This window comes from Watersipora subatra, chromosome 1 (assembly GCF_963576615.1).
Source record: "Watersipora subatra chromosome 1, tzWatSuba1.1, whole genome shotgun sequence".
In the NCBI taxonomy this organism is placed as follows: Eukaryota; Metazoa; Bryozoa; class Gymnolaemata; order Cheilostomatida; family Watersiporidae; genus Watersipora; species Watersipora subatra.
In genome coordinates, this window is record NC_088708.1 from 42,866,810 (window position 1) to 42,882,293 (window position 15,484).

Here is a 15,484-nt window from a genome sequence, read left to right on the forward strand (position 1 = left end):
GATGTCTAGCATATATTCAACCAAATTCAGATTAAGTTGGGAAGCCAGCAATAATGAAATTTTTGATGGTTGAAATTATGTCCACCAACTTCAGATGGGGCAAGTTGGCCTTTTGAAAAAGGGGCAGGTTGGCCTGTGGGCCAACCTACCCCATCAAGATTGTGAAATGGAAGTAAAGATTATGGCTTGTTTGAATCAGAATTATTCAGTGGAGTACATATCCAAACAGACTCCAGCATAAAATATAGGCATATTTGTTGTAGAAACTTTATACTAGAATTTGACAAGCAATTAATCATGGTTCGAAACTACAAGCGTAAAACAGAACGAGGGGCGACCAAAGAGGACATCACAGCTGCAATTCGGTTTTGGAATGAAGGTGCCTCACTGGACCAGACAGTAAAACATTTAAAATTCCTGCCACAACCCTTAAAAGGCATAGAAAGAAATTGGGTGAGGGCTATACGCACTGTAAAACTGTAAAAATGGTTTTCAGCGATGCAATGGAGCTGAACTTAGCTAATCATCTTAAAGAGCTAGACCTTCGATTTTATGGTTTGACACCCGTTAAGTGTCGTGAATTGGCTTATGAGTACGCCAAGAGCAACAGAGGAGAAGTTACCATGCCTGAGAGTTGGAAAACAAACAAGACCGCTGGTAAAGATTGGCTTGCTGGATTCTTGAAGCGACATAAGCTGTCCATAAGAACTCCGGAGGCCACCTCACTTGCTAGACAGTCAGGATTCAATCAGCCAGCAGTTAGCTTGTTCTTCAACAAACTTAAAGAAGTGACAGATAGGTAAACAAATCACACCAAAGTAGAAGGCAATGCACTATTACTAACTGACCAAAAGAGCCCAATTGAATTTTAAGCCTATATAAATTGTACAATGTTTAACCATAGATATTAATACAGGCTCTTGTTTCTTACTTTACTAAACCATCAACTCATTCATGTCAGGCCTTTGGCTACTGTAACTATTTTGTTTCTGAATTGCTATGTTGTATTGTTTTAGGACCCAGATATCGCCTCAAAATATATACAATCTTGATGAAACTGGAGTTACCACCGTGCAAAATCCTGAAAGGGTGGTTAGCGTACTGGGAAAAAAGCAAGTGGGAGCAACTGCTTCTCAAGAGCGTGGGGAGCTCGTGACAATGTGTTGTGCCATAAATGCAATCGGCAATTCTCTGCCGCCATTTTACATATTTCCTAGAGTTAATTTTAAACAGCACTTTCTCAATAGAGCTGCTGCTGGCTCAAAGGGAGTAGCGTGCAAAACCGGGTATATGAATAGCGATATTTTCACAAATGATTGCTTACCATTTTTCGTTAGCCATACAAAGCCCACCAGCAGTGAACCAATTCTTTTAATTCTGGACAATCATAGCTCTCATATATCTATCCAGTCAATTGAATTTTGCAAAGAAAACAACGTAATTTTGTTAACTCTCCCACCTCACACCTCTCATAGGCTCCAACCCCTAGATCGCAGTGTATATGGACCTTTGAAACGCTACTTGAATGCAGCGATGGACGATTGGCTGCGATGTCATCCGAGTCGCTACATTTCCATTTATGAAATGGCAGAGCTATCAGGCATAGCATTTACTAAAAGCTTCACAAATTCTAACATTACAGCTGGATTTCGTGCTACCGGTATATACCCCTATAACTTAGATGTATTCGACGACAGTGATTTCTTTCCCGCAGATATAACTGACCAACCTGACCCCAAGGCATGTCCATATGCTGCACAACAACCAAATCTTGAACGTCAACTTGATCCTGAGCGTCAACCTGATCCTGAGTCACAATCTGATGGTAATCCACAACCTTCTACATCTACCCAACAGAGTGTTCCATCAACTAGTAACTGCAGCAATCCAAAGCAACTTGCAGCAACACCAGTGACTAAAAGACAACTGCCAGTTCAGCACATAACCCCAGAACAACTCATGCCCTTGCCGAAAGCCTGCAGTCACCAAAGAAAGTTGAACAGGAAAAAAGTCTCATCAGCAATTCTCACCGACACACCTAAAAAAAATCGAATAGCAGAAAATGCAAAAGCCAGAAGACCAAAACCTCCTGCAAAAAAGCGAAAAAAATCACCAATGCCTGAATCCACCGATGAAGAAGATGTTGTATCAATTGATTTAACTGATTCAGAATCTGGAGACGACTTTCTAGAATTGGAATATAATGACCAAGACGTTGGTGACATAACTCAAGGAGCTCACGTGTTGGTAAAATACCCGGCAGGTAGGAAAACAGTATTTTATGCCGGGTGTGTTCTTGAAGTGATGGATGATGATAAGTTTGAAGTGAACTTTGTACACAAAGTCACCAACAGCAAGAATTGTGCGTTTCAATATCCCGACAAGGAAGACCGCGACTTGGTCAGCAAGGAGGACATTGTTATGAAATTAGGAGATCCGATTTCAACCGGGGGAACAATGAGATCAATTAAAAAGCTCACATTTGACGTTGATTTGAGATATTTCTATGACAATCTTCGCTAACCACCTTTAGTGCAGTATTAACCAAATCATTACACGTTTTCTGTTATTTTTTCTTTTCTTGATTCCCTGGCTGGGATTAGATGATGTGGCAAACATTCTTATTCAGCTGTACTTCAAATAACTGCTTGTATTGCAGTGAATAAATAAATGAATAAACGGTCTTTATTTTTTGTGGTCGAACAAACTTTCTTAACACATGTTTTGGTACATAATATAAACTAGATAATGAACAGTCCAACCTGCCCCATTGAGAGGTCCAACCTACTCCGTGTGTGGGGTAGGTTGGACTTCTAATGATATGTTTAAAAAGACTGAATAACTCTTGAAATAACTTTCTCAGAGCTTTTCTAAAGCAGCACAATGTAGTTAAGAGTTAAAAATGTGGGCATACAAAGAATCATCAGTGTTACGTTATTGAATCATTGGCTTTGCCGTTTCCGGTTAGTGCATGCGCACGCAGTTCTGTTTTTATCCTCGAGGATGCGTTACACGTTTTTCTAATGCTCTTGTATTGTATTCCTTATTCACATGTACTATTGTTCGTTATTCATAATATACGTTCTACAGCATTAACTACACACATATTCAACAATGGCGACGAGGATGGGATTCGTAATTATCTCAATGTCCCCTATCGTTTTACTGTATTAGTTACCTGTATTTTTGTACTAGAACTGTTGCCTTTTTCTTGCGCAAGACACACGTTGTTGTGCATCTTTTTCTTAACAGAAATTCTCTCATAAAGCTCAACAAGCATTAATTTTGCAATGGCAGCTCAAAATTCCATTGGACGCATGGAACCATTTGATGAGTCAATTGAGTCATTCACATGTTATTTAGAGCGTTTTGATTTCTACACGGAAGCTAATAGCATTGATGATAGCAAAAAAAAGGCAACTTTTCTGAGCCTCATAGGTCCCAAGTTATATAAACTATTACGTGGTCTCACAGCACCAGATAGACCAACAGCTAAGTCATTAGAAGAATTAACCACGCTGCTAAGTAATCATATCTCACCACCTCCACTCGAAATTGCGGAAACATATCGCTTTCATCAACGAAACCAGCTACCTGGTGAAAGCATCCATGAGTATGTTGCACAACTCAAGTTACTTGCTGAGCATTGCAATTTTGAAGGTGCGTACCGTGAACGGGTACTACGTAATAGACTGGTCTGTGGAATTTACTGCGAAAATGCTCGCCGCAAACTGTTAACTGTAGCAGACTTAAATCTTTCACGTGCCATAGAGATTGCTCGAGGTATGGAGCAGGCTGGGAAAGATGCCGAAGTCATGACACAACGACAGCCAACAGAATCTAAAGTCTGTCACATCTCTAACATGCATTCGCCTACTACCAGTGGCAAACCTTGGCCTTGTCGTTCCTGCGGGAGCACCCTTCATCCAAGAAAGCAATGCCCACACCTTCAAGCTGAATGTTTTAAATGTGGTCGGAAAGGCCATCTTCAATCTGTTTGTGAACAGAAAACTCCAAGTAAAAGACCTCAACTCCAGAAGCCTCATAGACGAGCACAAAACACACACAGTGTAATGTCAGATGCAATTACAGAGGAGCATGAAGATATAGCTCATATAAACACACTGTCTAAGGAGCACAGCCACCCACCAATCATGCTAGATACACTCATCAATGGTATCCCAGTGAAAATGGAACTTGATACAGGTGCAGGAGTGTCCACAATGCCATATCATATCTACAAAAAGATTAAAGGCTCATTGGAACTCCAACCTACATCTACTACTTTGAAACCATACGGCGCAACGCAGTCAATTAAGCCGAAAGGAGTCATCTACTCAACTGTGCATTTCAGCAAGCAAGAAAGTAAAGCAAGGATGTTTGTGCTAGATAAATCCGAGGGTGAGCAGGTCCCATTGTTTGGAAGGGAATGGTTAAACCACTTTAAATTAAACTGGTCAGAGATCAAGGCTAATCGGGTCGAGGCAACGGCACAACTGAAGGACACTCTAGTTGCAAAGTACCCGTCCTTATTCAAGCAAACTTTAGGAGAAATGAAAAAGGTTGAAGCAACGCTCCGTACGCGCCCAAGTGCTATTCCTATTCGGCAAAAGCACCGAGTTGTACCATTCGCATTGCGGGCAAAAGTAGAACAAGAACTTGAATCTCTCCTAAATGAAAACGTTATCTCTCCAGTAGAACATAGTGAATGGGCAACACCTGTAGTTCCCGTCATAAAACCCAATGGTTCCATTAGGCTGTGTGGAGACTTTAAAGTTACCCTAAATCCTCAGCTAGTTGTTGACTCATATCCTATGCCATCTATAGATGACCTTCAAGAAAAAATGAGTGGCGGAAAGTTATTCTCCAAATTAGATTTGTCAAAGGCCTTTGCTCAGATCAAACTAGATGCAGCTTCAAAGCCTTTAGTTACTATCACTACACATAAAGGACTGTTCCAGTACAACCGACTCCCATACGGGGTGGCCTCAGCGCCTGCCATCCACCAGAGAGCAATGGATGACATACTGGGTAGCCTACCAAATGTCTTATGTTATCAAGACGACATATTTATTACTGGTCAGAACTATGAATCACATCTATCTACTTTGCATAGCGTTTTAGACCGTCTACAGAATTATGGGCTAAAGGTCAATAAAGAAAAGTGCTGCCTCCTACAATCATCAATTATTTATTTAGGACATCGCATAGATCAACACGGCCTGCACCCTATGGAAAGCAAGGTTAAGGCTATCAAAGAGGCTCCAACACCTACAAATATTGGTGAGCTTCGATCTTTCATAGGCTTAGTGAACTACTATCAAAAGTTTTTACCAAACTTAGCAACAGTCATGCACCCATTGCATCAACAGTTACGCAAAAATGCTCACTGGAACTGGTCTTCACAATGTCAAGAAGCCTTTGTTCAGTTAAAGCAGCTGTTGTCTACAGACTGCGTGTTGACACCATACGATGTTAACTCTCCTCTGATACTGGCCTGTGATGCCTCAGCATACGGGGTAGGGGCAGTCTTATCGCACAAACTTTCAAATGGTGAAGAAAAGCCCATAGCATTTGCTTCTCGAACATTAAGCCCAAGTGAGCGAAACTATGCCCAAATCGAACGAGAGGCACTATCAATTATCTTTGGGGTAACAAAATTCCACCTCTACTTGTATGGCCGCTCATTTACCTTGCTCACTGACCATAAGCCATTGGTTACAATTCTAGGCCCAAAAACCGGTGTTCCTCCTATTGCTGCGATGAGAATGCAAAGATGGGCCGCTATTCTAACAGCGTATACATACGACATAGAATACAAGTCATCACTCACTCATGCGAATGCTGATGCTATGTCACGGCTTCCGCAGCCATGCAGAAGACTTCATTGTGAACAAACAAGACTATTTCACATTGAACAATATGCCCAACTACCCGTGACCTTTGAGACAGTATCCATAAAAACTCAGGAGGACAAAACATTGAGCAATGTCTACAACTCAACCATACATGGTTGGCCTCCATACAGTGCCGCAAACATAGATCCATACTTTAGATGTCGACAAGAGCTCTCGACGCTAAAGGGTTGCTTGATGAGAGGCATACGCCTTGTTATACCCTCTAGTTTGCGAGCCACAATACTCACCGAACTCCACCAAAGTCACTTGGGGATGGTCAAAATGAAAACAACAGCACGCAATTATGTATGGTGGCCACAAATTGATGAGGACATTGAAGCCATTGCAAGGTCTTGTCCGCAGTGCAATGCGGTTAAACACAATCCTCCATCAGATCCCCACCATTGGGCCCCTGCTGATAGTCCATGGCAGCGAATACATTTGGATTATGCCGGTCCTCTAGATAATACAATGTTCCTAATTATAGTAGATGCCTATTCCAAATGGCTGGAAGTTTTTCCCATTCGGACGTCTACTTCAGCAATCACCATAGCAACACTACGAAGAGTCTTTGCTACACATGGGTTGCCCTATACAGTGGTCACTGACAATGGACCTCAGTTCACATCAGGGGAGTTCATGCACTTCATGAAGAGCAATGGTATACGACATTTAACAATGGCACCATACCACCCACAAAGTAATGGTCAAGCCGAACGATTTGTACAGACATTCAAACAAGCTTACAAGGCTTCGACAGAAGCAGTAAACATGAAAGTTGATAAGTTTTTCCTCAAATATCGTACATCGATTAGCATGGTAACAGGCAAGACGCCAGCAGAATTACTGATGGGCAGATGCCTGCGAACAAGACTAGATCTTCTGAAGCCATCAATTCAGGCTGCACCACTTACAAACTTCTCGCAGAAGCGTCACTTTCAGGAGGGTGATTTAGTGTGGTACAAGACGTTTCAGAGACCAGCCGTTCAGTGGCTGCAAGGGTCAGTCATGCATCTTCTGGGAAATTCCATGTATGAGATTTTAGATGCTTCCACCTCAGGTATCGTAAGGCGTCACGTTGATCAGCTACGCAAAAGAGAAACCTCTCCGTACTTGGCTGACACATCCAATGAAATGAACAGTGAACGCGAGGTGACAAAACCCAATCACTTGCCGATGGGTCAGGAGACAGGTGTCAATATTGAAGCGGAGACGTGTCCACACGAGCAGCCCTCTTCAGGCACCGTTGACTCGATTCCATGCACCCCCATGGCACAAGAAATACTACAATCACCACAATCAACACCTACGCAAACCAGACAATCAGCGCGTGCGAAAACTGTCCCATCATATTTGTCAGATTATGAACTGTCCTAAAAAGGGGATTACAATTAGTGATGATATGTTTCTTCCCTAGGGGAAGGAGAGATGTTACATTATTGAATCATTGGCTTTGCCGTTTCCGGTTAGTGCATGCGCACGCAGTTCTGTTTTTATCCTCGAGGATGCGTTACACGTTTTTCTAATGCTCTTGTATTGTATTCCTTATTCACATGTACTATTGTTCGTTATTCATAATATACGTTCTACAGCATTAACTACACACATATTCAACAATCAGCATCTGATAAAAACACAGAACCAATAAGAAAAATTCAGAAAAGGGGGCCAACCTACCCCGGTCTCCCCTACACCCATACCTGCCAACTCTCACGCATTGGGCGTGAGACTCACGCAATCACCCCAAAGAAAAAATGAAAATGCGTGAGAAATGCGTGAGATTTTTGCCCCAATTTCCACAATTTTATATATACTATCATTGATACATCAATTGCCCCAAAACCAAATCTCACGCATTGCCCCCCTCTTAGGTTGGCAGGTCTGCCTACACCGATATGCACATGTTTGTTGTAGGACGAAACTAGTATACACTACTTATACCAATGCTCAGACTATAGTACTCCTCAACAACAGATAAATCCAAACACTATGAAATGGGACACTGTTGTTAAATTCATCAACAAAACAGAACAGGTTATAGAACATATTATTGCTCATAACATAAGAGATTATCTCGATCAGAATAACATCCTAAGTGAAACACAGCATGGTTTTAGAAAAAAGCACAGCTGTGAATCTCAACTTATACACACCATATCAGACTTGGCAAATTTTAATAATCTTAACACTCAAGTGGATGTACTTGTTTTGGATTTTAGTAAAGCGTTTGATACAGTTTCGCATGACAAATTGATCCACAAACTTAGAAGTTATGGCCTAAATGCAAACGTAGTGACTTGGATACAGCACTGGCTCCTGGACCGCACATTCTGTGTCATAGTTAACGGTAAAACATCTCCACCTACCCAGGTAACATCAGGTGTGCCCCAGGGGTCGGTGCTTGGACCCTTGCTTTTTCTTTTATATATCAATGACCTTCCAGAGTCTCTGAACTGTCCAAAGACATCCATACGTTTATTTGCGGATGATGCCATACTTTTAAGACCAATAGAATGTGCGTCCGACAGCCTTCTGCTACAGGACCAACTGTGCAGAGTGGCTGCATGGGCTGAGTCGTGGCAGTTGAGATTTAATGCTAATAAATGCACATCTACATCTGTGGAACCAGTTAGATTTTCACATATATACAACTATTGCGGTACATCTCTTATATCCTCGCAATCCTTTTTATACTTGGGTATACTTGTTTCTAGCACCCTCAATTTTAATGAACACATAAATCGCATCATACGTAAGGCTAACGGCACTCTTTTTATGCTTATGCGGACCCTTAAGAAAACATCTCCTAATGTCAAAAGGACAGCATACTATAGTGTGTGTCGTCCACTGCTAGAGTACGCTTCGGAAATCTGGAGTCCACATTTTGATTATAGTATACAAGATTTAGAATCCATTAACCGAAAAGCTTTTAGGTGGGCCAACAATTTAAGAAAATTTGATAGTATATCATCAGAAATGGTGAAAATGGGATGGCAAACACTTGCAGAGAGAAGACGCATCAAGGACGAAAGCACACTGCAAAAAATTTTAAGCCAAGACCTAATGGTCGATTTTAATAGATTTGTAATTAAGAACTCATCCTATTTTACTCGAGGCTCCAATATCAGACACACAATCAATACAAGTGCAATGAAACACTCTTTTTTTAACCGTGCGATGAAATTTTAACATCTGATTCTCTTATAACTAGACCAAGCGATCTTATACTTTTATCCTTCAGACTTAGATAAATAAGTCTATGCTTATTTGTGATCTTATTTTTATGCCTAATGCACCATTTTATTTCTACAGGCCTAGCGGCCACTTGAGATATTTTACAGAGATAGATAGATAGATAGAACGCCTATACTATTAAAACTCATTTACGTAAAGACAATACAATTAGGCTATATAGTGCTACATAAATATACTCGTGAAATAATATATGCACATATGTGAATGTAAATATAAATTTATTTTAAAAATCACATGTAATATCAGGCCTGCATATAGAGGCAATTTATATTTTTTGCTGTTGATTGTTTAAAATAAAGAATTAACCAACTAAAACCACGTAGGAGAGAAGGTAAACTATGTTTATGGTAAGTTTTAGCAAGATTGAAGGCATTGCTTAGCTCCTACATAAAATAATCAAAAAAAATAGATATAACCTACCCTACCTGCATAATAGTTAACGTATACCGGTAGTTGGAGCGCTACTCGTACTAATTTATTAAAGCGCCATTTTGTACCCAATGCAATGCAAAAAACTAGCGAATCGACGATTTTATTAGCATCTACTTCCGTTTAAAGTTACCGCATCGATCCGATTTTCAGCAAATTTGTGTGCGACGAGTTTTTACAGACAAGCGAGTCACATGAGCGGTCTGTAAATTATACGAGTGTTGCTGTGACGACAACTCCTAAATCATCCAACGTTAAATGATGTACTATGTACGTGTTACATTTATTCAATGATATACAGCCCCCCTGGAAGGCTGTATATCATTGATTTATTGAAGTGAACGTGTGCATTTTATTGATAAAATGACAACAATACAAATAATAGCCTGTTGCACTTTGTATTCCCTTTGTTAAATATAAACACTCACCAAGTATTCCACAATGGAAAGGCAGCGCCTGCAGTCAGTCAACCGCTTATATACATCTGTAGCCATCCACGTGGTCGCCTACTATAGGTTCATGTGCTTGAGGTGTAGACTTATGAAAGTTTTAACCGGTTTAACCAACTTTTTTCAAGCTAGTTAAATTGGCGTAACGCCTAATGTAACCAACGAGCCTGAAACGCTAGGAAGACACACTGCAGACGAAAAGAAACATACTTTTGCATGTTCTATGTGATGCATTAGAACTCTTCCTTACATACGAACTAGTTCTTCTGGCTCAGGAGGCTATCACCGAGGCTATTGGTGTCTATACTCATCATTACCAATGAACCTAGTTCAGGAGTTAGCCTCCTCCAGTATCAGCGACTTCCATGGCCACTGCCTTTTCACCATCTAGATCCACATCAGCATCTTTCTTACCTAGATCCCCATCACCTGCAAATTCAGCCTCCTCAGAGCTCGGCTTTTCAGGCAGCCCCTCCTTAGGCAAAGCCTCAGTACTCTCATTTGACTGAGAGTCCAGTTCACAGTCATCAGCAGTCTCAGGCTGAGCCTGATCCTGCTGCGCAAGCTTACTGGCCTCAACCTTATCAAACCAGGATTTCTGCAAACTGGTATTCGAATCATTGGCCTCATAAACCCCACTGACGTTGCCACCAACAGCAACTTCATTGACACGACAAACCACTGCGCTAGCTGGTACATCATGGCTTTTGCTCGTGTTGCCATTTGCAAATGTCTTACTGCCCTTAGCATGTCTACCACCCATACCAACCTTGAGAGGCTGAGCAGCGGCACCCGATACTTTCTGGGTAACAAATTCAGATTTTGCCACTAGCTTTTGGAGCTATTGTTAGGCCTGAGCACCAATCAGTAGGTGTTTCTATGTGTTTCTATAATCTTATCAGAGAGCATCTTATCAAGATCTTTCTTAGCTTGAGATCTTAACCCAGCTTGGGGAATACAACCTGATAGGTTCCGCCTCACCTCTCAAGGTAATGAAAAACATGCCAGGCATGGTATCCAAGTCTTTAAACACTTTAGAAAATTCCTTAATAAGATCGAAATTATCTGTACACATACCATTAATGACGACGAGTAAATCAAGATTTTCAAGTTCTGTCATTCCCAAAAGGTTTCAGGCGCATCAGTAGTATGATAAGAGCTCTCTATATTCACTTTACTGAACCCTAGAACTATCAGACTTGAGCCATCAGTGCCACTAAGGTGTCAATCTGGTATCAAACTCAAACCAAGTTTACTAGATTCTTAACAGTCAAAGTAAAAAAATCAGCACCTGTATCAAACCAGAAATCAGCTTCACATTCCGTTTACCTTCAAGGTCCTAAGTATTTTATGTATCTCATCATTTAGGATCTGCAGATGCAAATCTTACACTTCTACTTGGGTAGTGAAAAAGCGAACTATCTCTGTCCTGTCTCTCAGGGCTTTTGCCCGTACTCCAATCACTTTTCCTACTACTATTTCTGTTGTAGCAGTGCCTACATTCACCTTTTCGAGTATTTTTGGTGCCATACTTTTTTACAGTCAAGACTAGTATCTTTCCTGTTGCATACAAAGCATCTAGCTACAGGGCAACTACGTAGCCTGTAGTCTCTACTACCACAGTTGTAACATTCATCATCACTCTTAGGTGACCGTCCATTTTTAGACTTAACACATCAACTGCGGTTATACCTTTCAACACTAGAGTCTCTTGAAGACCTGCTAGAGTTTCTATATTGCTTCTACGATCATACCTAGGAAACTCATAACCAGAATTTCTACTCTCTTTTCTAGAATATTTATTCTTAAACTTTTTATCATAATAACTTTTACGTTGCCTTTGTGAAATTCTGTTAATTTCCACCTTTTCACAAGCACTTGAATCAGAACTTGAATAATGACTGGCTCCTCTTATTTTCAATTGATTTTTAAGAGCTTTTGTCAAAATTTCCGAAACTTTAATGTTACTAGTTTTACATCTAGCGCAGGGGCGCTCAACAGGCAGCCCTGGGGCCGGATGTGGCCCTCAGCCTGATTTTATGCGGCCCCCCTAGAGACTTTACCAATTTAAAATTTTTATACTGAATTTTCTGCCCAAGGTCAGGCCCTAACTTAGCAGAAATGTAGGCCAATTGTAACCACACTTTCTGACCATGTTAACAGCTATGCTATGTATCTTGGAAATCCCCTTCCCTTGCATCACTTTTTTCTTCCTGTCTGATATTACTGCACATGTGGGTAAAATATCCAGTTTTTAGGGAATTTCCCTAACTGACCTGCTAACTGTTGGTTTATAAATCGGTTCATTCATTTAAACACAAGCATGGCAAGTAAAAGGAAGATAGACAAAGAGGGCAGAGAATTTAATAACGATTAGAAATTAAGCTATTTTGTGAAACACCACTCTGTAAATCAGGCTGTCTGCGTAATTTGCAACCAAATTATAGCAGTTCTCAAAGAATATAATATTCGACGGCATTATACTACTCGCCATGCACAACAGTATGACCAGCACAGTGGCCGAGAGAGAGCAGAGAAGTATGAAACACTGTCAAAAAATCTCGCATCACAGCAGCGCTTGTTCACCCGCTACACTGAAATCAGTGAAAAGGCTACAAAGTGTAGTTTGGTGATAGCTAACAAAATTGGCCAGAGGCAGCTGCCATTTCAACATGGAGAGTTCGCAAAAGAGGTAAGTTTATCTCTATTTCATCAATATGCTGAATATTACCGGTTCTTGTTTGAGTACCATTTATATGTGTATTATATTTGCATGCATTTTATGTTTTATTTAAATTTTATCAGCATATTCAACAGCACATGAAAGTATTGTTATTGACTATTGTATTGTAGGTACTGACAGAATTTGTGGAAGAGTTTTGCCCCGACAAGAAAGAAGCACTGGAGAGCATCTCTTTATCAAGACACACAGTAATTAGAAGGATTGAAACATTGAGTAAGGACATTGAGCGCAAACTCAAAGAGGTTGCAAGCAATTTTATCTACTTTAGCATTGCGCTTGATGAGAGTACAGATAATTCAGACATAGCACAACTTGCCATCATGGTCAGAGGAATTGATGATCAGTTCAGCATCACAGAGGATTTTCTCACAATGAGCAGCCTTCACGGTACCACAACGGGTCAAGACACATTTGACAACCTGCTCAAAGAACTTAAAGATTTCAATCTACCACTTGAAAAGTTATCAGGGATATGCACTGATGGTGCGCCGGCAATGACTGGAGAACACACAGGCTTAATTGGCTTGCTGTTGAAGTCCAGAGTGTGGAATGTCCCTCCTATCGTGTACCACTGCATCATTCACCAGGAAAATTTAGGAGCACAGCACTTTAAGATGGGACATGTCATGGAATTGGTTGTATCCACAGTAAACTACATAAGGGCTCGAGCTTTGAGCCACCGCCAGTTCAAAGAGATGCTGAAGGAGATTGAAGCAGAATTTCAAGACGTGACATATTATTGTAAAGTGAGATGACTCAGTAGTGCAAAAACACTTCGTTGGTTTCTCAGTCTTTTAGATCCCATCGATACATTCATGAGAGGCAAAGGACGTAACCATGAAGAATTCAGAAATGTGGCATGGATAAATGATCTTGCTTTCCTGGCAGACATTACTGAGCATATGGCGGATCTTAAACGCAAACTACAGGGAAAGCAGCAGCATGTATCATCTCTGTGGAGCCATATAACAGCTTTTCGGTGTAAATTAAATCTGTGGGTCGGTCAACTTCAAAATGGAAACTGCACACATTTTAAGAGCCTGCTGGAGCGACAACAGAGTGTTGAAAATCATGTCAGTGCAGAGCCATATGCAAAGCTCCTGACTGGCCTTGCTGCTGAATTTGGCAGAAGGTTTGCTCAATTTGATGGCACTTGCATGCATATCAACATCTTTGAAGACCCATTCTCAGTCGACGCAGAAGAAGCACCTGCTCCTCTACAAATGGAACTGATTGATATTCAAGCTGATAAAAGGCTGAGCCAGCATCACAACAGCAATGAACTTGTAGAATTTTACCGTGATTTTCTTCCAAAACAAAGATTTCCAGGCCTATACAAACATGCTTTACTCATGGGCAGTTTGTTTGGCTCGACTTATCTATGCGAGCAGTTCTTCAGCCGTATGAAGCATACCAAAAATAAATACAGGACAACTATCACTGATGAACACTTGACCCAGCAACTAAGACTGGCTTCCTCAGCTACCCAGCCTGACATTGATAGAATAGTCAGAGAAAAGCAATGCCAAGTATCACACTGAAATATCTAATTACATGTTTTAGTGTTTGTAACTGTCCATGAAATGTTCAATTTATGTACCTGTACATGTATATCTCATCTACTTTAGTTGTTCAATTTATTTTACTAATCTAAATAAAGTTTACTGTAAATAGCACTGTAAATCTTAATTAATCAGTTCACGGAACTCTGTGTGCAAACAAGGAGTATAGCAACTTTGACCGAACTTATGTAGATGTAATCTCGGCCCCCTGCATACAGATAATTTTTCATATTGGCCCTCACTATGAAAAGGTTGAGCACCCCTGATCTAGCGCCTTCCAATATGGCGTCAAATTCTCTCGTGAGCTTTTTGGTCATAAAAGTATCCATTAATTGTTTCCAATTTAACTCAGTCTGTTGCATTAATTGCCTATGTAGTGAACTTTTTTCCCCAGTCATTAACATCTATTGCAAGAGCAAATTCTCTCCTTACCTTTTTATGACCACCAAAAGTGACATTTTAACTGAGTTTTTTTTAACTCGAAGCAAGTAATCACTTTCCTTTTCACCGACTGTTTGTGAAACAGGAACGAATTTCATCATTTTCATGTATACAGTTACATCAGCACCATAAATACTAACTAATTGAGCCATAGCCTCCTCATAAGTAGAATTTTCATTCTGCAAAGAATCAACAGAGCTTAGAGCATCTCTACCATCACTTTCTATTGCGTGTAATAACGCAAGAAGTTTCATACGGCTACTAAATTTACCCGTTGCCGTCTTCATCGTTATCCAATTTCACGCCAACCCTTTCCACTACAATTTGGAAACTATCGCATCATCTTTTCCATGGACCAACAACATCACCACTATTCAAATTTAACGAGGGAAACTCATTAAAATTAAACGCCGTAATTGGCGTGTAACGAGAAACAGCACCAACACGACACGAGTGTTAAAAGCACTCGTGTTAAAAGCACTCGTGTTAAATTACCCTTGGCACCACTACACTGAAAACACTAAAAGCACTAAAACCACACACAAAACATTTACTATGAGGTATATAAAATGAATGAATGAATTCATAAGCCTGAAGCTCAAGCAGTAAAAACAGACAGAATTGTTTTAAACATGTAAAAGACATTTGACCTCCAGTGATTCGTTTCGATCAGAACATGTTTTCAACCGCATAGAAATACTGCTCTGC

At 40.5% G+C, this 15,484-nt stretch overlaps 3 protein-coding genes across 3 annotated transcripts in view; 2 read left to right on the top strand and 1 right to left on the bottom strand.

Moving 5' to 3' along the window:
- LOC137385709 (BTB/POZ domain-containing protein 1-like) overlaps window positions 1-9,639 on the bottom strand; it is a 52,696-nt gene extending 43,057 nt beyond the window's left edge. The window contains exon 1 of the mRNA XM_068072241.1: window positions 9,578-9,639. The gene's annotated coding sequence lies outside the window, so the exon portion shown is untranslated. The remainder of the gene's footprint in view (window positions 1-9,577) is intronic.
- A 2,714-nt stretch (window positions 9,640-12,353) lies between these two features.
- On the top strand, window positions 12,354-13,528 carry LOC137387872 (general transcription factor II-I repeat domain-containing protein 2A-like). Its single transcript, XM_068074388.1, has 3 exons — window positions 12,354-12,360; window positions 12,478-12,722; window positions 12,884-13,528. Exons 1-3 carry the CDS (start codon window positions 12,354-12,356, stop codon window positions 13,526-13,528), a joined length of 897 nt encoding a protein of 298 aa, XP_067930489.1.
- A 60-nt stretch (window positions 13,529-13,588) lies between these two features.
- On the top strand, window positions 13,589-14,314 carry LOC137387879 (EPM2A-interacting protein 1-like). The gene has a single exon (XM_068074394.1). The coding sequence runs from the start codon at window positions 13,589-13,591 to the stop codon at window positions 14,312-14,314; it is 726 nt and encodes a 241-aa protein (XP_067930495.1).
- Window positions 14,315-15,484: the final 1,170 nt, after the last annotated feature.